Source organism: Plasmodium chabaudi (assembly GCF_900002335.3).
Source record: "Plasmodium chabaudi chabaudi strain AS genome assembly, chromosome: 8".
In the NCBI taxonomy this organism is placed as follows: Eukaryota; Apicomplexa; class Aconoidasida; order Haemosporida; family Plasmodiidae; genus Plasmodium; species Plasmodium chabaudi.
In genome coordinates, this window is record NC_030108.2 from 464,956 (window position 1) to 489,597 (window position 24,642).

Here is a 24,642-nt window from a genome sequence, read left to right on the forward strand (position 1 = left end):
ATATATTATGTAACAAAAAGGCAAAGGCAAGAAAAAGAAATAACAAAATAAATGAAGAATGTGAAATAGGTATACAAAATAAGCCAAATCAGTTGTACTACAAAATTATATGATATCCTTTTTAATTATAGGATAAGTTATTATTCTATTATAATTTTTAACGAAAAAATGTTCAAAAACAAAGTAACATTATCAAATAAAAACTTCCTGGGTAACAAAGATCGAAAAAAGTAATCCCCTATTTTTTATCCTTATATATTTTACATTGTTTGTATATTACAAACATATATTTGTATGCTTGAATTTGTGTGTGCAAATGTGCTTATGCTCTATATATTATGTTTATTTAAAGAATGTATACAAAATTCTGACCAGTCAGACGAAATTGATGAATGCCCAGATTAATTCGTAGCTCACTATTTGTCAAATAGCTACTGTGAAAAAAAAAATATGAACCGTTCATACTATATTTTCATTATTGTTAATAATATTTTTATTTAATTTTTTTTAGACTAGCCATAATTTTAAAAAGCACATTTAACATTGAAAATGATGAAGATATTAATGAATTATTAGACAAAGAAGATTCAAGCATTTGTAAAGTACAAAAGAAGAAAATTACTATATATTTTTCAAAGAATAATCCTGTTTTAGTCAGTATTAATAATATAATTTTTCCAACAGTTTATACCCTATGGAAATTTCCACGTATAATTCCGTGTTTTGTCATATATCCACCTGCTTCTGAATTTTTACTAAGAGGGGCAGATTTAATGATTCCAGGAATATGCAAAAATATAGATGATTTAGATAAACTTAAACCTGGCGTAATATGGGGTGTCAGAGTTTTTAATAATCCATATATTTTTGCAGTAGGAGAATGTTGTGTTGAATATAATAATAATATGAAAAATTTATATACCTCAAAAGGTAAATGCTTAAAATTAGTTCACACATTTACTGATGAATTGTGGAAATTAGGCTCCCTTGATATACCAGATATTAGTTTTAAAAATAAAATTATAGATTCTGTAGAAAATATAGTTGACGATTTTAGTGAGTTTAAAATATATGGAGAAAATAACAAAAATGTAAAAAAGAAAAATAATAATAAAATTAATAATGATATTAAAGTAGAAGAAAAAAAGAAAGAAAAGAAAGATGAAAAGGGAAAATTTGGATGGTCTTCTGATTCTGATACATCTGAAGTTAATAAAAGCGACGCAGAAAATGTAACAGAAAAGGAAGATGAAAAAACACATAAAGGTTCGTCTAACGAAAGATATTTAGCAAATTTTTACAAGCATTTTGATATAATATTGAAAAATAAGAATAAAGAGAAAAATAGTCAGAGTGAATTAAAACCGAACAACTCCAATACAGGTACAGCCATCACTGCTAGTAATAATCACTCTGATAAAAGGGAATATGTGCATGATCTTAATTCTATGGGCAATGATGTAAATTTAAGTAAAGAAAATCATATAAATAAAGAAGACAATTGGGAAGATCTTGAAGAATCAATACCAAGTGTAAATAATAAAAATTCTATATTATCTGAAATTGAAGATGACAATTTTAAAAGCGAAAGGGAAGAACCAATTTTTAGTGGAGATGAAAATTGTATAAATAAAGAAAAAGACATAATTACTGACCAAAGTGATAGTAATAAAAACTTGAAAAATAAAAAACAAAGAAATAAAAAAAATAAAAATGTAGGAAAAAAAAAAGACAAGCATGAACATAATGATGATGATTATTCAAATGATGAGAATGAAGGGGAAAACAAAATAAATGAATATGACAGACATAATAACAAAAATTGTAATAATATATTCGAATTAAATACTGAACAACATGATAAACTTTTATTGTATTTATTTCTTGAATCAATTTATTATATTACAGATGATAGTTTACCAATTGATGTTTCAGGAATTTATAGCAAAATGACAAAAGAATGTTCATACATTCACAAAAATAAAGTATTTCTCGACGATCTTGAAAATGATAATGTACCTTATGAAATAATAAAAAAAATTAATAAAAAAGAAATAAATATATTATTAGATATCAAAAAATCTAGTTATAAAAAATTAATAAAATTTATTCAACATTGTTCAAAAATAAAATTAATAAAAATTAAAGAAAACCGAAATATTGTCTCCATTGTAAATATAAATAAAAACCATTCTTTATTTTCTTCATATAAATCTATGGATATAAATGATAAAAAAAAATGTGATAATGAAAATAGTAAGAATGAAAATACAGTGTCAAATAGTAAAGGGGCACAAGTACTAGAATTTTATATGCCTTCAACAAAAACTTTAAATATATTTAAGCATATAGATAAAAAGACAGAAAAAAATACTTATTTTACTATAAAAGAATTAAGAGAAATATTTCATGCATATATTACTTTAAATAATTTACAATCAGATAAAGATAAAAGGTTAATAAAAATAAATAATGATATACAAGCATTTTTATCACCAGAGAAATGCGATAATATGTTACCATATGATATTGCTGTTAATAAATTTATTTCCTTACAACAACCTTGTTATGCTATAGTGAAACCAAATGCTAATTTTGATATTGATCCAATAAAAATAATAAAAGGTGTATGTCCATCTATACATATTTATTCCGTTGCTCGAATGAAAGGAAAAAAATATGTAACACACATAACTAACCTTTATTTATTTTATGTAGATCTTCAAAAATTTTCTGAACAAATACAAAAACAGCTAGCTTGTTCATGTTCTATCGTAATTTCACTTTCAACACAAAAAGAGGAGGTATTAGTACAAGGAAATGTAGTCAATCAAATTCACACAATTCTAATTAATAATTATTTTTTACCTCGAAAATATATTGTCTTAAATGTTAAATAATTCGAAAATAATAATGAAATTTTTTTTGTTCATTCTTTTTACCATTTTTCGTATTGTGTTTAAAAAAAAATAATACATTATATATATGTATAACTTATTAAACGCATGAACAAATCATATTTATTATTATTGAAAAAAAAAATTTTTAAGTAAATATGGCTAGAATGCATAAAGCTTAAAAATTGGGGAATATACGGATAAATAATAGTATAAAAATAAATGAAATATATGTGTGCAAAAAAAAAAAAAAAAATGTATACCTTCAAAGGTATTAATATTATGGTTAGTTTCGAATTTAGCTAGCCAATTAAAAAGTCATTCTATTATGAGCATCCTCATTTTTGGGTTTAACTACTTTTTCCCAATTTTTACATAACAAATCATAAAGCATAATATAATTATTTCTCATATCTATAATTGTAATTTTAATGTGGATCCATTCTTTTTCATCAATTTCTCTAATAGCTTCTTGATAATCCACAACATTTGGATATTTTATAACTTTTGTTGATATTTTTGCTCGTTCGATATAATATTTAACAATAGCATCATATAAATTAAATGCACTTTCTTCAACTCTCGCTAATTCTTGAATTGCTTCTTCTTGAATTCCAACACCAAAATTATTACCATCTTCTATTCTGGGTACATTTAACTGTATCCATAATTTTATATTTCCAATCATTTCAATAAGTTCTGATGCATAAGATTTTATTTTTTCTAATTCATTATAAATTTGTTTATGTGATGGTACATAATGAGTATACACTAATTGATCATTTACAATAATTTTACTATCTTCATTATTTGGGAAATTTTTTATATGTGTATCATCATCATCATTTTTATCTGATTTATTTACTTTCGCTTTTTTTCTTGCATTTTCTTCTAATTTTTCTATTTTATATTTATAAGATGTACTATCTAAATCATTTACATTTAATATTGTTCCAGGTTCTGAATTTACATTTACTAAATTATTAAAAAATATTATTCTTTCTGGTATTCTTTCTTTTAATGATTCTATAGTTTGTTTTGTTATATCACATTTAAATTTATTATATTCTTCTTTTATTTTAGGGTCTGATGGGTCAATTTTATCAATTTTACTTACAAGGCCCTCCATTTCACACTTAAATAGCTACACGCTAAATATACAAATAATCCTTCAACAAGTAATCACATATAGTGGTAGCAATATAAGCGGATTAACGACTTATATGTGCGTGTATGGCTATATGTTGAAAAATTGATATACCTATATTATTATCCCTATTCTTCTTTGTTTTTCTTTTCCCCTTTTTAAGGGATAAATCATTATATGTGTAAAAGTTACTGAAATGATTTGTCCCAATAAAATATAATTAACTTCATAAAATGGAAATTGGATTTTTCTAAAGATCGAAATAAAATACCAAGCTTGATAAAAAAAAAAAAAATAATAATAAAGGAAAAAAATTGGGATATTGAATAGAGAAAATAACAAAGATATTTATAGCAATAATAATATAATAGTAATTATTAAAATAATATTAAATTTATATTTCCAAAAAAAAAAGTTTAATGGTTCAATTTTATTATATGTTTCCCTTTTTTTTTTGATTTACAATGCACATATATCTCTAATATTAAATTATTATATGCATTGGATTTATTTAACTTACGTTAGGCTATAAATAAAAGTTTAAAATTTTTTGGAATAAATAAGTTCCATTTATTGGTACACTATAATGACAAACTAATAAATTAATGCATGTATGCTTTTTTCGATTCTTATGGTAAGAGAATATTTTTTTTCAAAAACCTTATTTCTCATCAAAAATAAATAAATTTTTTTATAAAGGCTAGCAAATAAAAATTAATGACTCCGTCATATACATATATATACAACATTTTGTTTTAGTATTTATTTATGTTATTTTATTTTACATATATTTTTTAATTAAACTTTCCATCACATTATTATAGCTACCTTATTTGTGCTTGCTAGAATACAAAACAGGGCTATATAAAAGTTGCATATGCATATTCATTTCTTAATACTTAAATACTAGAGTTTATTTGGTACATAATTAGTTGTACAATCCATATAAAAGGTGTACACATAATCAAACTTTATATGTAGATTAATATTCCTATGGCCGAGCATTTGCGCGAAACACATATCATTTTAAACATGATATAAAAAGATTGCTTTGGAGGAAGAGGGGCAAAATGATATAAATAGCTATATATATTACAACGTTTTAAAAAAATTAGAAATAACGAAAGAATTGTGTGCACAAATATAAGGATATACCAATAATAATAATGATGAAAAGGCATTTTTTTTTCAGAATGTTATATGTATGTCTATGAAATGCCAAGTTATAGTAAGGTAGACATATCGAATAATAGCAATGTATTATATTACCTTAACATGTTCATAAAATATTGTGCTTGTTCATAATATATTGTGCTTGCTCATAAAATATTGTGAACGTTCATATTTTATTTACACATTTTATGAGGCTATATATGGGGCATAATAGAAAGTGTCACGATTTGGATACAAAACTTTCGAAATAATTATGAAGTTTTGGTTTTATAATATTATATTCTTATTTTTTATGTTAAAAATTTCAAAATGTTTGACATGGTTTAACGACAAAAATAAACCCAGGCTATGTTTAACTACGTTGTATAACAATAATATATTAACAAAAAAAAAAAAAAAATTTTTTAATATTTCCCCACAAGCAAGTTTACAATTAAAAAAATATGAATTTGCACATAAAAGTATGAATGTAAATTCCAAGAATATGCTAAACAAAAATAACCTTTTAAAAAATTTATTCTTTTTAAATTTTAAAACATGTGCATATAAAAATTGGGGTACAAATTCTTTTGTATTATTCGTTCGTGGATGCACTAATGTAAAACCAAAAACAAATAAATCAATTGCAAAAAGGTTTAAAATAACAAAAAATGGAAAATTAATAAGAAAAAAATGTGGTGGAAGTCATATGCTTAGAAAAAGAACTTCATCAAATAGAACAGCACTCAGAAAGAGAACTGTTATAGCCTCGAATAAAATAGCCAACAAGTACAAGAGTGTAATTTTTAAGTAACATTTCATGTTCCAACATATCTGTACATATTTTTATTTTTTGTGTTTTTTTTCTATATATTTATTTTGTATTATTCCGGCTTTTCATGCCTACTAGCAGACATATGTTTATGCATTTGTTTGGCGACTTAAACATTAAGAAGCCTTTCATAAAATATATCTTTTAGCTAGTTACACATTATTACTTTGATTTTTTTTTAAACTATTTAAACAATAGCTCAACTTCATCATATTACTCTGTTTTTATTTTACCAACTTTATACTAAAAAATTCAAAAATTCAAAAATTCAAAATATATTAATTGGGTCTATTCCCACCCCAATTAATGATATGAATGCATGTCTATTCAAGTTGATTTTTATTTTTCCCCCTGTATATTTTACACTGATATGACAAAAGTTAAAACTTATTTATAAGTGTGCCATGATATATACCCTAAAAAATATTTATTTCAAATTATTAAAGGTAATAATAAAGTATTTATTTTTGAGAAAAATGTTATGGTTAAATTGCTGGTTCCTCTGTATATTCAGCTCTGAATTCTCTTACTAGTTCATTCAATTTTCCTTTAATTTTTTGTTTCTCACTTTGAGTAATTCTATCAATAAACAAAACACCATTAAGGTGATCATATTCATGTTGAAAAACACGAGCATGTATTCCTTTTAAAACTTTCAAATGTTTATTTCCATTTATATCATAATAACTAATCGAAACAATGGCTGGTCTTTCTACTTTAGCTTCAATATTTGGAAATGATAAACATCCTTCTACTAATTTATTTTTTACTGCACTTTCTTGTATTATTGATGGGTTAATAAATACCCGTTCGTTTTTTTCATCTCGTTTTTCATATAATGCATTCCAAACAATTATTCGTTTGCTGATATTAACTTGAGGAGCTGATAATCCAATTCCTTTACTTTCATACATTGTCTTAAACATTCTTCTTACCAGATCCTAAAAAAGAAAAGTATATTCATTGTTTATATCTATATATATACAAATTCATGCATATAGAATGCCATGGAATTATCCATTTTGACCTTACCTTCAAGTTGTCATCAAAGTAAAGTACTTCCTCACTCTTTTGTCGAAGAACGGGATTTGGATACATCACAATTTTCAAATCATTTTCATTAACTTTTGATGAAATTAAATGAACCCTTAACTTACTTTTTTTTTCTCTTAATATATTATTTCTTAAACACCAGTTTCCATTTTTTACCGTCAGAAATGATGAACAGGGTCTCAAACAATAAAATAATATACCCAATATAAAGAAATAATATTCTAATAAACCCATTACTTATAGTAGTAGCTTCAATTTTTTTTTCATTCTCATATGTGTATGATATGCAAACTTAGCTTATACATGTATACAGATTTTATGAATTTTTCCATAACAAGGAAAAAACTAAAATAAATTATATTTTTCTAAAATAAAAATTGTTCCCAACTCATACGAATTCCACCATCATATCCAAATAAATTTGGAAACATCTCAATATTATTCAACAGTTATTATAATACGAAAAAAATAAATATAACTTAGTTAGAGAAATTTATCAAGGCATATATTTTTCCTCGTGATGTTTTAGCTTTTTTTTTTTTTTTTTTTTTTTGGCTAGCTAAATTCAGCATACTAACATAATATGTGAAATTAAAGAAAACCCAAATGTTGGCTTACCAATTTGGATATACAAATAATACACTATATTGTGTAATTGAACAATTAAGGAGTGTTGATATTATTACCAAAAAGTAATTTATATAAAACAGATAAAAAACGTTGAAAAAATAATATAACAATATGTAATTAAATAAAACAACTAAAACATAATCTAAAACAGGAAAAAAAAATTATTGCATAGTCATATAATATATGCATATGCTCATCACGTAAAATATATGACTTAAATAACATTAAAAAAATCTAGAGAAAAAATATATAACAACACATACACATTATATGATCCAAAGAAGTTGTATAATCTGTGTAAGTATGCTTAAGTATAATTTTCTCGAAAATTAGAAAAAAGGCATTAAAAAAACAATTTTTTCCATAAATTAATGGAAAATTATAATGCATATATTTTTGCATTTAAAACATAAATGATATATATGATCATATTCAAAAAAAAAAGTTGCTATAATTATAAAATGGATACTTATAGTATTTGTATTTTGCTCTCTATTCAAGCTTACCCACTGTTTCTTACATTTCTGAAAACAAACTTAATTGGCTTTATTCTTTAACTCAACTTCCACCATCTTGTTGGGTAGGTATGATTTTTGTTTTTTATTAATTATGAAGTTGTAGTATAATATTATTACCTATAAAAAATCCAAATAAAAAAATGCATAATATAATGAAGAAAATAGTAACTAATGTGTGCAATTAGGGCAAGAAAAAGGGGGGCACAAAGAAAAATAATATATATCTCTTTTTCTCTTTTCATAGTACCACAATAATTAAAAGTATTGTCAAATTTATGAGTAATGCATTTCTCTTGTATGTAGACGCGGGGGTATATCTCTCCAACTTATCATATTGCCCTAAAGAATGGGAAATAACAAAAAAAATATTGAAGTTTTCAACGAGAATTATTAACATATTCTTTTTAGTTTCGTTTTGTTTTTCATATATTTCAGCATGGCCGATGCACCATTCTTTGGTTTAATACAAAATTCGCATAAATTATCAATAATAACATCTATAAAGGTTAACATTACCTTTATCCAATTCGGAGATTTTTCTAAAATTTGAAAAACTCTTGTTAGCAAATATATGATTTAATATAATTGCAATTCTTGAACCAGCCTTTAAAATATTAAGTCTGATTAATCTTTCAAATTGAAACTCTAAATCTTTTTGTATTTCTATTTCCTTATTTATATTAAAATGTAATTCATTATTTACATTTGTTAAAAAATCAGAAACATAATTATTAAGATAAAAATCGTAACAAAAATCACTTACTATTTCTGTTGCCCAAATTTCTATTGCATCAATACCTTTTTCTTTAAATAGCATTTCATCCTTTTTATGTTGATCGTAAATTCTATTAATATGTGTCCATCCACTATACCAAGATGATTGATATTTTTCGATCATCTTATTTATAAGATCATTTTCAATATATTCAAATAAAGTACTTTTTATTTTGGTACCTTGATTATTACGATAATATATTTTTACATTTTTCCCTCCATTGTCATATTTATAAGAAATTCTCAATGGTTGATGCATATCAGCAATTAGTGATACCAAGTATTTTAAAGAATCTGAATCAGTAAAATTAATATTTTTTGGATATTTAAAATTGATTTGATTTGTTGAGGTTGTAGAATTACCATTTGTTACTTCATTTGCTTTCTCATTTTTTTTATCATTAGAATTTGGTGTTTCCATTAATCTGTTATAAAAATATTTTATGGAATTCAATAGGCATAATCCATTTTCATTATCACATTTAAAAACAGCTTTTTGACAATCATTATTTTGTAAATTATAATGCATACTTTCTGCTCCTTTAATTTTTTTATGAACTAAATGACACCATCTTCCAATATCAACAATATCTTTTCCATTTAATATTTTCTTTAATTCATATAGTTGATTATTTTTTAATCCCGACATAGTTACCATTCCAATTGCTTCATGCCCTTCATGATTAAAACATTTTATCAAAATATTCTTAACATTAATTATTAAAATAAAAATTGTTATCAAATGGCATATCTTACTACTCCATCTTATATCTCTACTCATTTTACAGGCTATCAAATTTTAAGTATTTTTTTTTGTGTGTGCATATATATCTAATATGCATTTGGCTAGCTGTCCAAAGGCTAGCTCGATAAAAAAAAAAAAAAAATGTGTGGATATGCGTTCACAAGGAATTTATATATCCGTACGACTAATACCTGTACTTATACACATGTGTGTTTGTATATTCGTTTGTTTACTTATTTATTTTGCATATTTATACAAGATAATACTTATGTTTACTTATATACGTGTGTATGTGTAGTAAGAGGGAAAAGGCTGGTAGTTGACATAAAATATGTCAGTGGGAATAATTATACATAATATTAAATGAATAGTAAAAATTATTCATTAAAGTTTGATAAATATACTTCGTCTTTTTTTTTAAAACTTGGTATATACAACTTGTTCATTTCTTCTCATAACTTTTTGTTTTGTTCTTTTTCGATTTTTTTTTTTTAAATATATTTCTCTCGAACAAATTTATGCATATATAACAAAATAAAATTTTACCTTTTATTCGGTTATTTTTTTAATTATTTTATTTTGTTTATTTATTCTGTACTTTATGAGAATATATCGTATAAATAATTATTCATTCCAGTATTAATTTATTTTTATAATTTTATATTCCTGTATAATTATTTATTATACCCAACTATTTATGTCGCGTTTTTTTTTATTTAACTACAAGTGTACACAAATTAATAAATGGAAAATAGCATACCCATAAATGTAAATATAAAATTGTATACATAATCAAAGCCTAAACATCCTGTTTTATAACTTGTATGAAATTATTTTCTTTTTTTCGTTTTATACCGTAATTAATTTTATAAAAAATACGATAAGAAATGTGTCAATAATAATATTTTTTTGAAAAAAAAAAAAAAAAAATTTACCTACCAAAATTAATTTCCTTTACAGCGCAAAAAAATCGGCACAAATATGTAGTAATGATCGTATTTATTTCTCAACTATTTTTTTAGTATAAATCAAAATAATAAGACATTTAAAAATTAATAAAAAATAAAACTTGTTTATACACCTATTAATGGTTGTATATAAATTATTATGCCAATTTTTAGTAAAAATATTGTACTTATCCATATTTTGTAGAGCATGTAATTGTTATTTTGGTGGGTTATTTTGTAAAAAGAAACAAAAAAAATAATAGTATACTAAGAAAAATAATTTCAAATATGACAGGATATAGTTGTGGATGCCCATTAACTAAATCCAATGTATAATAAGTTCATATTGATAATAAAATTATTTTAAAAAATATTTCTACAATTTGTTCTTGAAATATTCAAATAATATGAACGAATAAATAAACAGTGGAATTAAATATATTGGATATGAAATACATAATGTCTTTTTTATATTTTGTAATTTTGAAAATTTCTCCTAAAAAAAAAATATAATATGTCAATATATAATTTAGCATTATGGCGTATGCATAAAATGTACTTTTTTTACGAAAGATATTCTTTGTGTCTTTTCACATTTTTTATAATTTTTTCTTACACTTAAAAAATATATGCTATAATTCGGAGGGGTCATTGCTTGAACTAATAAAAAGAGATGCAAACTTTTGGAAATCTGTAAAAAGGTGGAAAAGTGTGAGAAAAATGAACAAGCTGAAAGTTTACAATTTTGTTCACATTCTATATGAAATATTAATAGGCTACCTTAAACAGTTTAAAATAATCATTGAGATGAGATAAAACAAAAAAGAAGGAGGGGGTTAAGACATATTTATTATTTAATATAAAAAACAAATCTTTTAAAGAGATTTTACAACTCTCTTTCAATCCATCATATATTATATTTGATATGATTATAAGTATAGATGGTGGCAATATATTGTTAAATGTTAATAAGACATTTTTTAGTGACTTGTCATATATTGTATTTGTTTTGTCGATATATTTTAAAAATATAGAAATTAAAAGAGAATATGAAAACAAATTATTGAATACATTATTAAGTAGAGCTAATGGGGTGCACCATTTATTTATTTTTTTGTCGGTGCTAGATGAGTCGTCACTACTTTCAATATTACTATTTTTGATAAAATAATTAACATATATCTTCGAAAGAATACCATTGAATAAATTATAAAAATTAATCATTATATTTATATTATCATTATTATAATTCAATTTTTTAACCATATAATTAAATATATATATAGGTATAAGTCCTGTATGACTTAATGTACATAAATGTTTTAGTAGACTAACATTAGTCATATTATTTGTTCTTTCTATTTCGCATGTTTCGATTTGTTTAGAATTATTGGTATCGTTTTTTACTGAATTGTTATAACAATTATTATTCAAAGTGTCTTCGTTTTTTGATTTTATATAATTTGCTACCTCGTTACATTTGCTTAAACCTTTTTCCGACAAATAGTTATGTCCTTTATTATTATCTTCATATTTTGTTTCTATAATTTGTTTTCCATTTTGTTGGTCTCTCGAATAAAATAGACAAGACATTACATTTGAAAAAAGTGTGTGAAATATAAATTGTGTAATTGAAAAAAGACTAATAATAAAATATTTCGGAATATTTTTTTGAGGGTTTGTATTTATTATATCATTTATTGTATTAAACAAAAAAATTTTTGAACATATTTTATCTGTAATTTCGAGTAATGCATTTCTATGTGTATTATTTATTAATTTAAAATAATTTAGTATATGCATAAAAATAAACATACTACCTAAACTTGTAACCATATTTATAGACGATAAAAAATTTACATTTTTTATTAAACTTATTTCTTTTATATTTAATAATCCATTCAGTCTTTTTATTTTTATATTATATTTTATTCTATATTTATTTAATCGTTTTTCTTTTCCATATCCTGCATAATATTTATTATCACTTTTATATTGGTTGCATATATAACTTCTTACTATTTTGTACTTTTTTATATTTTTATATTTTTTCCCTATTATTTCTCCAATAAATATTGTGATAATTATGAACAGAAAAGCCACGCGCATCCTTGCCATATCACATATGTGTGCATATATACATGCACGTTCATAAATTTTTTTTATTGTTTTTATTTAAAATAGCTATATACTGTTTAACTACAACACTGTGTGCATCATGTATTACTTTTTTATTCTGGGAATAGAAAAACAAAGCTAAGACTGCTCAAAAATAAGAAAGCAGGATATGCCTATTCTGTTTCTTTATTTTCTTCCAATATATGCATGTATTTTTCCGCTAGTTTTTTATTCTGAACAATTTCCTCTTATTTTTATGAACGTTCATAAAAAGTTTATACCTTCTTCGTTTTGTATATATATGTGTGCATACAACTTGTTTCATGAATTAATAATAGAAAAATAAAAATATGGAAAGAGTTGTGAAATAATTGCTAGTAAAAGTATGCAACTACTGCAGCTGATTGTAACGTTTTATACATATTTATCGTAAAATATTTCTACGAACATTTTTATTTATGTGTATAACTTAAAGGCATGCCCCCAAAAATAATAGAATAAAATTTGTTAGAACTTTATTTGTGTCAAATAATATTTTTTTTATTCTTGTAATTTGTATTTTTTTTTTCTTTTTATTAATATTGTTATATATGCATACTTAAAGCATACCATCGAAATGTCATAGCTCTTTTTCATTTCCCCATTGATTTATTTATTATATTTTTACGTATCCCCTTCGAAATGCTATTTTTGTTCGACATATTTATGAATTATTTATAGGACCGGAAAATAAAAGCCCTTAACAAATGTAACAATGTAGAAAAATATAAAAACAACCAAATAAAGATTCAATTATGAATACGAGAAAAAAATACAACTATACAAAATTTATACTGAACTGTTAAACTATACAAAAATGGCTATTTGATCTGAAAAAATATGAACAGTCATAAAATTTATAAAAATATTATTTTATTTATTATTTTTTTTTTTTTATCTACATTTTCTATTTATTTTTCTAGCATTTAATTTTCCTTTTAAGAATGATGTATTGAAAATATGGCACGATATCCTAAGCACATTATATTGTATATATGAATATTCCCTTTAGACTATCATAGACGTAATATATTTATTTTTTCATTATTTTTATTAATAAATAATTGCACGTTTACAACTTTGTGAAAAATCCAAAAAATAGTTAATGAAAAAACCAAGAGCTAACAATGGTTATGAATATATATATAGTTATTTTATTCTAAAGGTTTTAATTTACCCTTATACCATTTTGTTCTTTTTATTGTTTTGTTTTTCTTTATATATGTGTATGGTTATGCATTTTTCCATCATTATGTAATTTCTTATTTTCTTAAATAAGTAGTATATGCTTAAAAAAATAATAAGCTTATCATTTAAGCATATATGTGTGTGTATATGCCCTTTATTATCAAATTATATATACAAGCTAATTAAGGAAATACAGATATTGGGGTAATATCCCTTCAATTAAAAGCCATGTTTTATTTTTCTCTTGTTATTGTTTTGTTATAATAATGATAATATATTTTTACTTATCAATTTGTGTATTTTATTATTGTATTTTATTTGTTTTTAAAGTGCGAAAATATTATGCAACGCCATGTGCTTGAACCCATTTATGTATTTCATATGCATTAAAAATATATAATATATTTTATTTTTTTATTCATTATTTTATATGTATACAATTTTGGATTTTTTTCCATTTTTTAATATTTCTCATATGCATTCATATGCCATGTTAATAATATTTTAAAACCCCTAGATTTTTTCATAATTTGCACGTTCAAGAACCATTTTTTTATTATTACTTATATAAGCCTATTTTAATTTTTGCTTTCCTTAATATATCATCTTTCATTATATTACAACTTATTTGTTTACTATTGATTATTAATTTTATTTAATTTCATATGAATACGAATGTGTATTTGAATGTGGTACATTAAAATATATGCGTAATATATTCATATAACTCTCTTTTTTTCTAATTTTTTTTGTTACAATTTTGAAAGTTTATTCCATTGACCAACCTTCTGAATTTTGTTTATTCTTTTGTATAAATTATTAATATTTTCATTTTATATATGTTGTCTATTTAAAAAAAATATGTTTTATTATATATTGGTTTAAGTCAATATTATAAATATATCAAAAAATAAACACATACATATATGAACATAATATATTCTAAGTATATACTGTAAATATTTCAGAAATAATCGAACGATAAAATTTTGTTAATATAATATTGTCATATATATTATATATTTGTAGTTGTGTATTATTCATTTTGTGTGTATATGTATATACGATTCTCCTTAAAAATGTGCATATCATATGTGTAAAACCATATTATTTTGTTTTCTCTATCATAAATAAATGTTTTAAATAATATATATGTTGTTAGATGAAATACATACATATTTACATCAGTTTGTGTATGCAATACATATATATATGTATAGCAAAGATTAAATCATACCATTTTATTAACGATTATACATTTTTACAAAACATAAAATAATTATAGAATAGGCTGAGATAGCATATTTACACTTCGAACAAAGAAACAATATTTAAAAATATATTTTTTTTTTTGAAGGTGTGAGGCTTCTCAGTAAGTGTTGTTTCTATTATTTAGTTAGATTAGCTTATATGTTTTTTTCGATTTAATTTTTATATATCATGATTGTTTCTATTTTTGTGCGTTATTAATGTTATAATTTTTATGTATCACAATATTATCATATATTTTTATAAATAACCATTTTGAATAATATTTTTATTTATTTTAATTTTTAATGTTCTTTTTTCCAAATAAATTAAAATATGTTATGAAGGGCACATTTTACATACTTTGTTAAAATGTAAAACAAAAAACCCAAGAACAAACAAGAGCAAAACGAAAAATGTTAACACCTCAGTTTAAACTATAGTGTTTGCCAATATTTGTGTTTTAATTTTTTTATTTGATTATTTTGTCATTTTATTTTAAATGAATGCATATATAATTGTTTAACTATTTATCAATTCATTTTTATTATATTTTTTGTACGTCTTTTAAATTTGTTACCTTTATTTCGTTTATACGTTTACACAATCCTTATATTAGAATCCAATATATGTTTGCTTCATCGCTTTTTGCCTTTTACTCTCATTTAATTTTACTACTTTCCATTGGATCTAGCCATTTCTAATTTTTTTTTTTTTTTAAATGACTAATAAGGAAAATGTTATTAATTGCAAGAGGCTACACAGAGAGAATATGGTTTTCGCAACCATAAGCAATGACTGTAATTATATCTGCATTATCACGTTTTATGAAAATAATTACAATTTGGAGTTGTTCAATGCTAATAATAAAATGCAAAAAATATTTAGAAAGGAAATACCAGATACAATTAATAAAGTCTACATAAATTATAATAATAAATATATTTGTGTAACTAGCCAAAATGGAAGTATTTATATTCTGAACATGAAAGGTGTTCTTTTGTACAAAAATGAAATATTACATTGCTTATTCAGAAAAAAATATATAAAAAAAAAACCAATAAGTATAAACAGCCATTTTAATTACTGTAAGTTATTACAAAAAAATACACACATTACATTTGCTCTATTTATTACACATTCATCGACTATATTCATATAATTTGTCATTAAAAAATATATAGCATTTATTATAATTTATTTTATCGTTTTTGTTCATTGGATTTTCATTATTTTACAATTTTTTATCTTTGCAGATTACTCCAAACGAAAACGGAAAAAAATTTTAAGAACTACCGTCAATAATCAAAAAAAAGACAATGAAATTTATGAAAATAAACAAAAAAAAATAAAATGTAACAAGCTATCACGAAAAAATAGCGTTACATTTCCACTTAATAATAACAAAAATAGTCAACAAAACGATAAAATATTTACGGATAATAATTTTGTTCATAATGATGATAAAAACGGTTTAGCTGAAAAGTTCCAGGAATTGTACAACAATAATAACAATTATTTTTTTCAAAGAGACCAAGAAAAACAAAATGATAGTCGAAAACCAAAAACATATATTAACAATTCAGAAAAAAGCGAAGGATACACAAATTTACACTTTGAAAATGTGCAAAATAATGATTACAAAACAAATGGAAGTAATAGTATTAATAAATATTATGATATAGAAAATGTTGAAAATAAGAAAGAGCATGAAGATTTAAATGAAATGACATACTTTGATGAAAATTTGAATGGAAGATCAAATACATTAGAAAAGTATAAAGATTCTGCAAAAGTCAATATTAATAATTATTTTTGTGCAGAAAATTGTAAAAACGATAAATTATCAACAAGTAGGGATGCTAATTGGGGAGAGCCCGAATATTGTCATAATGAATTGGGAATGGATAACCAAAGAGAAATAAAAGAATCTGATGAGGAATATAAACGGATTGGTATTGAAATTGTTGATATATATTGGATTTGTATGGAAAAAGAAAATAAAAAAGATTTTATAGAAATTGATAATTGTATGTATCGTTATGATCATTTCAATAAGTGTAACTTTTATGATAACTTACACATTATATATAGTTTAGATGCTGCTTTTAATATAATTTGTTCTATTAATTTAAAAATAATAATTTATAAATATAATATATTAGAATATTTTTATAAAAATATAAGTCCAAATAATCAGTTCAAAAATAATATAGTATATCTGTTTAAAAAAAAATTTTTACAAAAATGCAAAGAAAAAAAGAAATATTCATTTATAAAATATTTAAAATCAAAACTTGATGCTTATAATAGTAATCCAAATAATGAACCTGAACATTCTAGTATGATGGATAAAAGTAAAATGCTTCAAAACTTAAACACATCAGCAAATAGATATAAAAATTTATTGCAATTATATAGACCGTCTTATATAAACAGAATCAAGCATTCTACTTCTTACTATTTAAATGTAAAAGAAAATATAATTAAAAAGATATTCAATGATATGATTATTAATATGAATCAGTCATACATATCAAGCAATCAAAATTATATTTTAATAAATTATTATATAAATATAAAGAAAAAGTATCTTAAATTTTCCAGTCTAAATATAGGTATGTTGGTTCGAAAAAATACAAATCCAAAAAAAAAAATAATAAATAAAAAAGAATACAACAAAGAAAAGAAAATGAATGTGAAGAGAAGTCGTGAAAGCATTAGTAGTTGTGCAAGCCAACACTATGAAGAACAAAATGATAACTCAATGATAGATCTTGTAAAAATATATATGAATAAAAATAAGCTAACTAAACTTCCTACATATAAACATAAACTAGGAGTATTAGGAATCCAAAAAATAAATACTATAGATAGAGAATGTAAATCGATAGAACATTTTGCATTATATCTACTATACTGCTTTGATATATTTCAAAATATTTTTGATATATATGAAAAAATGTCTTATATTTATTCAAGATATGATGAATATAAAAAATTATATACAATTTATGAAAATATATTATCTTTAAATGAAAATTATAAAAAATTTTATTATAAAGATAGATCAATTGTTTATTTTTCAAAATATATTAAAAATCGAAAAGAATATTTTGATGAAAATTTATATAAAATGTTTTTTAAAAAATCAGAAAAACAAGACTTTGATCAATTTTATTTTCTTATAAAAAAAATGATAAGCGAAAATACCGTTTGCTGTTCTTGTTCTAAAAAAACATATTTAGAAAAAAAAGAAAGGGATCAAACAGAAATGGAAACTACCCAAAGAATTCAACAATTAAAAATGAAACCCAATATAAAACTTAGTTTTAATACATATCACAGCGAAGCTAATAATATAAATATTTCTCGCTCCATGACAAATTGCAATAGTTACACACAGTCTATTATTTCTAAAATGAATAAAAGTAATCTAAAAATGAATAGAGAAAAATGGTGTAACAATTTCTCTAGATGTACTAGTAAATATATTGGTGAAAAAAATATGAAAAATAATTATGGCAAAAAAATAGGCATGTCTACTGGTATAATGAAAAGATACAGTGAGCAAAAAAGTTCGAGTTATTCAAGAACAGGAACTAGAAATAGTGTAACCACCCAAAATGAAATAAAAGCAAGCGTGTCAAAGCCTACTTTAGGAAAAAGGGAAGAGCATGAAAAAGGAAGAAAATTAAACCGGACAAGCTTAAGTCGGCCGAAAAATGATAAATTTTCGAAAAAAACCCTTTCCAATGATATATCAAAATGTAGCCAAACAAAAGATGACAAAAAAAATATTAGTTTGGCTCGAAATAGTCAAGTAAACCAAAATAAAGATAACGGCTTTGCATTAAAAAAGGTTAATAAAGTTGAAATAAATAATGAAGGGGAACAACAAAATGCATTAGCACTTACTTCGATGGAAGATATAAGCTCATGTTGTTTTAGTTCTGGGAATAGTACACCTTATGAAAGTGAAAACAGTAATGAAGAAGATCAATCCGATGAAATAGATTTTTCTCTTTCGGAACAAGAATTAGAAAAATGTTTTTTAAAAAGTAGAAAATTTATTATAAAAGATGGTAAAAATATTTGTGAAGATTGTGAAAGTGTATTAAAAAATAATATATTATTACACACATTTGAAAAATTTGAATTAAATTATGAAATTCCACAAAAAAAAAAAAAAATCCAAAAAAAAAAAATATATAGCTCACTAATAAAAGATATATATACAATGTATAGAGAAAAAAAATGTCCTTTAAATATTCTACTATTATTACAAGAAATAAATGATAAAGAATTAGAAAATAATTTAATAAATTTACAATCTATTTTACATTTTTATGAAAAAACATTCCTTCAAAATATAAGCGATCATTTAAATAGTTTATATAAAATTATTAATGTCTGTAAAGGTTTGGTAACTCAATATAACCATCATTGTACCAAAGAAATAAACACATTATATAATATAGTATTATATTGTAGAAAAAAATTTGAATCGTTTTATAAATTAAAAACACCTTTAAATATATATTATTTAATTATTGAATTGCTAGTATTTATATCCAAAAATATTTATTTTGAGAATTTCCCACATTATAAAAAAACATTTTCAAATTATAGATATGTTGATTTGTTAAATAGTTATAATATATTTAAAAATAATAAAATGAATTTTAGTTGTCTAGACAAATATTTACATATCAAAAGTATCAAAGCCCATAAATTTTATATCGCTTTAAATAAACTTAGAATAAGTTTAATAAATATATTAAAATCATTTTCAAATAATAATAATTTTTCTACTCTTTACAATCTATCTATTTTAAATGTATCTCCAAATAAATTCCATTTTATTACCCTTCCGAAAAATAAAGAAAAATATCATTCCTGTAATAATTATTCCTATTTTGACGATATATTATATAACAACCAAAATAAATTATATCCCTTTTATGTTTGTACATGTGATACATACTCATTCATTAGTATTAAAAAATATATTCAGACACACAAAACCTTTATGCTAATACAAAAAGAGTTTATCAATATTAATTTGTATCCCTTGCGTCTGTTAAATATTATCGTAAGCTTAAACAGGAAGGATAAAGTTACTTATATGCAGTTATCCATTTTAAATAGTGTATTCATATCTTTACATTATGCATGCTTACCAAGCCATAAATTTAAACCTGCTACCCTTTTTAGGTAATATCAAAGAATATGTTCTATATATTCACAGAAAAAGATAAAAAATTAAATATCACATCCATTAAAGTTAAGTATGATGGTTCACAAAAAAAGATACTAAGTAATGGAGAAAGCATGAGAGAAATTAGTAACCTGTCAGGTAATTATTTGCCTAAGCCTAGCTAAAAATGAACTAAGCAACCTTGAAATTATCCATATATGTATATCACTTTTCATTCTGTTTCTCTTTTTCAGTTCTCAATTGTTCAAGCTTAGAGACGTACTTTCCAAATGCCGACACATACAACATTAAAATTCAAATTTTATACGTAAGAAAAAAAGAAAAACAAATATATGCGTCTATCATTTCGATACATACTTATACATGATTGTGCTTGCATATGTGATACATACATTTAGTTCTATCACAATTTGAAAAAAAACAAAACCATTATTTTCGCTAACTACACAACCGTACATGCTTCTTACCTTTTTTATCATTCCTCATGAAGAACTCCATCATTGCGAATTTCCAACCCCATATGTGCCTAATATTACAAGGATTTTGAAGAAACTTAAATTGGCACAATTCACACAAAACAACATTTTTTGCATACACAATATATATATTAAAATTTTGTCATTCTATTTTTTACACCTCCTTTTGTTTTATTAATATTTTGCCTTGACTTTTTTTGTGAATAGACATATTTTAAAAAAATTGGAAATTATTAATACGAAAAGTTATGAAAATTGATAGACAATAATTTGAATTTTTTTACATTTTTTAGTTTTTTTCAAATATTATTAAAGTGTGTAATCATATCGGAAAATTGGATTTAAATTAAAAAAAAAAAAAATAGAAAAAATAAATTATGTTCAGGTAAACTACATATATTTGTGTGCATGCACATATATATATAAACAAATGCCTTTGGAAATGCATACATATATAGAGAGATGAAAACAACATAGTATAAGGGCCCTCTAAGCATATGTGTATAATATGCCCATATAAACAACTAACATATTTTTTAAATTAATTAATTATTTGCTTTTTTCTTCTTCATTTTATAATTATATGGATCGAATACTTGAGAGCAAAGTGGAGTTGCATATTCGAAACTCATTGACTAACAAAAAAAAAATAAAAATAAAATAAAGTAAAATAATAAAAACATTTTTATATATTTGTTAAATACTGTTTTATTTTCTTACGCTTTTGTCTTTATTTGGCTGAAAAGTATAAATTATGAAAATGGAGGGGATACATTCCGAAATAAAATATATCTAAGGGTTTAAAAAAAGGGAAATTCATTTGTTTAGGTATGTAGAAAAATTATAAGGTAAACCAACTAAAAGACATAGCCTAAAAAAATATATATGTACAGTGTAATAAAAAAAATTATAAGCTTACCAGTGCGTCATATGTTGGGACATCATAATAGGAATTATACAATTCTCCATCATTTGTGAAACACCAAAAGGAATACAACCCTTTGAGAGATAAAATCATAAACATAACAATTGCCAATGATAATATCTGTAAAGAAAGGCAAAGTCAATATTGTGACAATTTTGCACAATTTTTAACGTGCTTTATTTATTTATTTATTTTTTACCCTTTGTGTAATCCGGCTTTTTTGAGATATCCCCTTATTCTTTTCCTTCAGTTTTGCAGTAACCTTCAAAAAGGTATGGGAATATTATGTAGAAAATAATAGTATATATACTACATTTGTAAATACAAGTATAAGACAAAATAAAAAAAGGGATATAAATTAAGTATATTTTTTTTTTTCGTATGCCAGTAGCTAGCTATTTTTATTTACCTTTATTCCATAATACAAAAAGGAAATGGCTATTAGATAGTCAACTAATGCTTCAAAAATATAATTGAAGTATACATAATTTTTAAAGGAGCTTAATAAATATTCTATAATTGCGAATAATAAGTTTATTGCATATCCTGCGCCATTTATATATAGATAGTAAGACCTGCAATTTGATAAAAAAAAATATGCACAATTTAAACGAGCGAATAATATATATATAAAAATGTGTGCGAAAAAAATTTGTCAAAATAACTTACTTTAAATGTTGTGATGTTACAAGTATAGACGAGTAATATACTTGGGACCAAAAAAGTATAATTATTGTAAAGGATGATAAAAAAAGGTATGTTGGAATTGTTTTAAGTAATATCAAATAAGAATAAAAATTTGGAAATAATAATATTGTGTTGTAATCTATTGCATCATCTCGAATGTCTAAATATGTTAGTATTGTTGTTGATAAAATTCGACCTGCACAAAAAATAAAAAAAAAAATAAAATGGAAAAGACGTCACATTCGGGTTGCACACATGTAACATTTTTTCCGTTTTTAATATTACTTATATGGCAGAAAAACAAAAAACAAAACAAAAAATATCGAGTTTTCTCCCCCGTCAAATTGGAGGAGGGAATAGATGAAATGCTTTTGTTTCTAATTATAAGCTTATACAACCGGTAACTTAGAAATACGTAGACATATATTAACAAAATCAGCAAATAAACACCTAAAAAGGGGGAGAAAAAAGAGAGAAAAATAATATATACATATATGTATAAGCACACACATGCATATGCATATAATACAAAGTGAAACTACAGTGTATTCACGCTCCTCTTTAAGCTTGGCTAAACAGGTTTTATGTTTGTGTTTAAACACATACCTGTACTCATTGGGAAAACAGAGGAAGTATAAATTTAAAATATTCGCAACGAAAATAAAAATAATGATCCTTTAAATTTTTTTATAATAACACAAGCTATTTATGATGCTTATATTTGATTATATGTATGTGTTTGTTGTTTTTTCCAGCATTATGGAAAAGCCGCGTTTATCTCATACACAAAAAATAAAAATAATTAAATAAGGTAAAAAAAAATTAATTAATTACAAAAAGGAAGATTATAGATTTTTATCATTTTTTTATTTTGTAAATTTATTATAATATGTATGCTTGTTTATATTTTGTGAATTTTTTTTTTGCTAGCCCCAATCGTCACTACCCCTTCACAAAAAATAATTATAATAAATAAAAATGAAAAAATATATAAATAATAAATAAATAAAAAAATTAAAGTACAAAAAATGCTTAAAAGAATTATAAGAATAAAAATAATAAAAAAATAACCTTTTAAAATATAAGCCCTCGAAATATAATATAAAACACAAATTATATTATTCATATGTCTATACCATAAATGCAAATAAATAATATTAATATATATTTAAAAAAATATGTTTATTATATCAAATAAATTGTTAAGCTAATATCAAATTATGTTGTTAAATATTGTTAATTAATAGGAATGCTTATTTTTTATTGTAGCACAAATCAAAAATTAACATATTTTTTTGTATTTATAAATAAGTGATTGTATAGGTATGTGTGTATGAACTCTCTAAAGTTCCTTTTTTAATATACCAGCTACTTACTACATATTATATATAGATTAATCCTTTTAATTATATATACATATTATGCCTTATATTTAAAAAGGGATATATAAAATAGGCTTACAATACTTTTCAGAAATATATATATATTTATAGTACACATTTTAAATGCTTGTGTGTAGTCCCTTTTTTTATACAGTGCTTATCCGTATTTTCCAATACCGTTCGCACATTCTTTAAAATGTTATAATTCTACAGTTCAATAAGCAGGCATTGTCCTTTGGTCACTCCCACTATTACAATATTCTACATTACATAATTTAATTATTCATATTGTTATACCATTTTTTAATTATATTATCATAGCTTAAAAAAATTGATCAAATAAGCGATTTAAGTTATTCATCATTTAAAATAAACAAACAAATAAACATATCCATATCTGTGTATATATTTATATACATGTGTATGCATTATCAACAAGCCAAAATGAATCTAGCTAATTTCTAGCTTTTTAAAATAAAATTTTTTTTTTTTTTTTTTTTTTTTTTAATAAAATGCACACACATTTTATGGAAAATAATTTTTATAAAGAAAAAACTGTGTCATGCATTGTAAAATACAAGACATACATGAATAATTACTTTAATTTTTTGTATCACCATTTTTCAGCATTTAAAAAAATAAACATGCTTATACGTGTAATGT

General features: G+C 23.0%; 8 protein-coding genes across 8 annotated transcripts; 3 read left to right on the forward strand and 5 right to left on the reverse strand.

Moving 5' to 3' along the window:
- Positions 1–168: 168 nt before the first annotated feature.
- On the forward strand, positions 169–2,900 carry PCHAS_0809300 (translation initiation factor SUI1, putative; the record flags this gene model as incomplete). The annotated part of the gene is made up of 2 exons (XM_728898.2): positions 169–230; positions 512–2,900. 2 exons carry the CDS (start codon positions 169–171, stop codon positions 2,898–2,900), a joined length of 2,451 nt encoding a protein of 816 aa, XP_733991.2.
- A 307-nt stretch (positions 2,901–3,207) lies between these two features.
- PCHAS_0809400 (proteasome activator 28 subunit beta, putative) lies at positions 3,208–4,026 on the reverse strand (the record flags this gene model as incomplete). The annotated part of the gene is made up of 1 exon (XM_016797826.1): positions 3,208–4,026. The coding sequence occupies one exon, from the start codon at positions 4,024–4,026 to the stop codon at positions 3,208–3,210; it is 819 nt and encodes a 272-aa protein (XP_016653742.1).
- A 1,444-nt stretch (positions 4,027–5,470) lies between these two features.
- On the forward strand, positions 5,471–6,010 carry PCHAS_0809500 (ribosomal protein L35, apicoplast, putative; the record flags this gene model as incomplete). Its single annotated transcript, XM_731965.2, has 1 exon — positions 5,471–6,010. One exon carries the CDS (start codon positions 5,471–5,473, stop codon positions 6,008–6,010), a length of 540 nt encoding a protein of 179 aa, XP_737058.2.
- A 503-nt stretch (positions 6,011–6,513) lies between these two features.
- PCHAS_0809600 (peptide deformylase, putative) lies at positions 6,514–7,315 on the reverse strand (the record flags this gene model as incomplete). Its single annotated transcript, XM_733446.2, has 2 exons — positions 6,514–6,969; positions 7,061–7,315. 2 exons carry the CDS (start codon positions 7,313–7,315, stop codon positions 6,514–6,516), a joined length of 711 nt encoding a protein of 236 aa, XP_738539.2.
- Positions 7,316–8,247: 932 nt separating this feature from the next.
- PCHAS_0809700 (plasma membrane protein 1, putative) lies at positions 8,248–9,784 on the reverse strand (the record flags this gene model as incomplete). The annotated part of the gene is made up of 3 exons (XM_016797827.1): positions 8,248–8,346; positions 8,477–8,568; positions 8,746–9,784. The coding sequence occupies 3 exons, from the start codon at positions 9,782–9,784 to the stop codon at positions 8,248–8,250; spliced, it is 1,230 nt and encodes a 409-aa protein (XP_016653743.1).
- A 1,287-nt stretch (positions 9,785–11,071) lies between these two features.
- PCHAS_0809800 (apicoplast integral membrane protein, putative) lies at positions 11,072–12,813 on the reverse strand (the record flags this gene model as incomplete). Its single annotated transcript, XM_016797828.1, has 3 exons — positions 11,072–11,191; positions 11,312–11,386; positions 11,476–12,813. The coding sequence occupies 3 exons, from the start codon at positions 12,811–12,813 to the stop codon at positions 11,072–11,074; spliced, it is 1,533 nt and encodes a 510-aa protein (XP_016653744.1).
- Positions 12,814–16,009: 3,196 nt separating this feature from the next.
- PCHAS_0809900 (conserved Plasmodium protein, unknown function) lies at positions 16,010–21,056 on the forward strand (the record flags this gene model as incomplete). The annotated part of the gene is made up of 5 exons (XM_016797829.1): positions 16,010–16,376; positions 16,545–20,383; positions 20,506–20,647; positions 20,743–20,816; positions 21,000–21,056. The coding sequence occupies 5 exons, from the start codon at positions 16,010–16,012 to the stop codon at positions 21,054–21,056; spliced, it is 4,479 nt and encodes a 1,492-aa protein (XP_016653745.1).
- A 474-nt stretch (positions 21,057–21,530) lies between these two features.
- PCHAS_0810000 (conserved protein, unknown function) lies at positions 21,531–23,213 on the reverse strand (the record flags this gene model as incomplete). Its single annotated transcript, XM_016797831.1, has 8 exons — positions 21,531–21,620; positions 21,706–21,777; positions 21,905–22,030; positions 22,110–22,172; positions 22,320–22,485; positions 22,580–22,793; positions 22,883–23,047; positions 23,204–23,213. 8 exons carry the CDS (start codon positions 23,211–23,213, stop codon positions 21,531–21,533), a joined length of 906 nt encoding a protein of 301 aa, XP_016653746.1.
- Between the last annotated feature and the right edge of the window lie 1,429 nt (positions 23,214–24,642).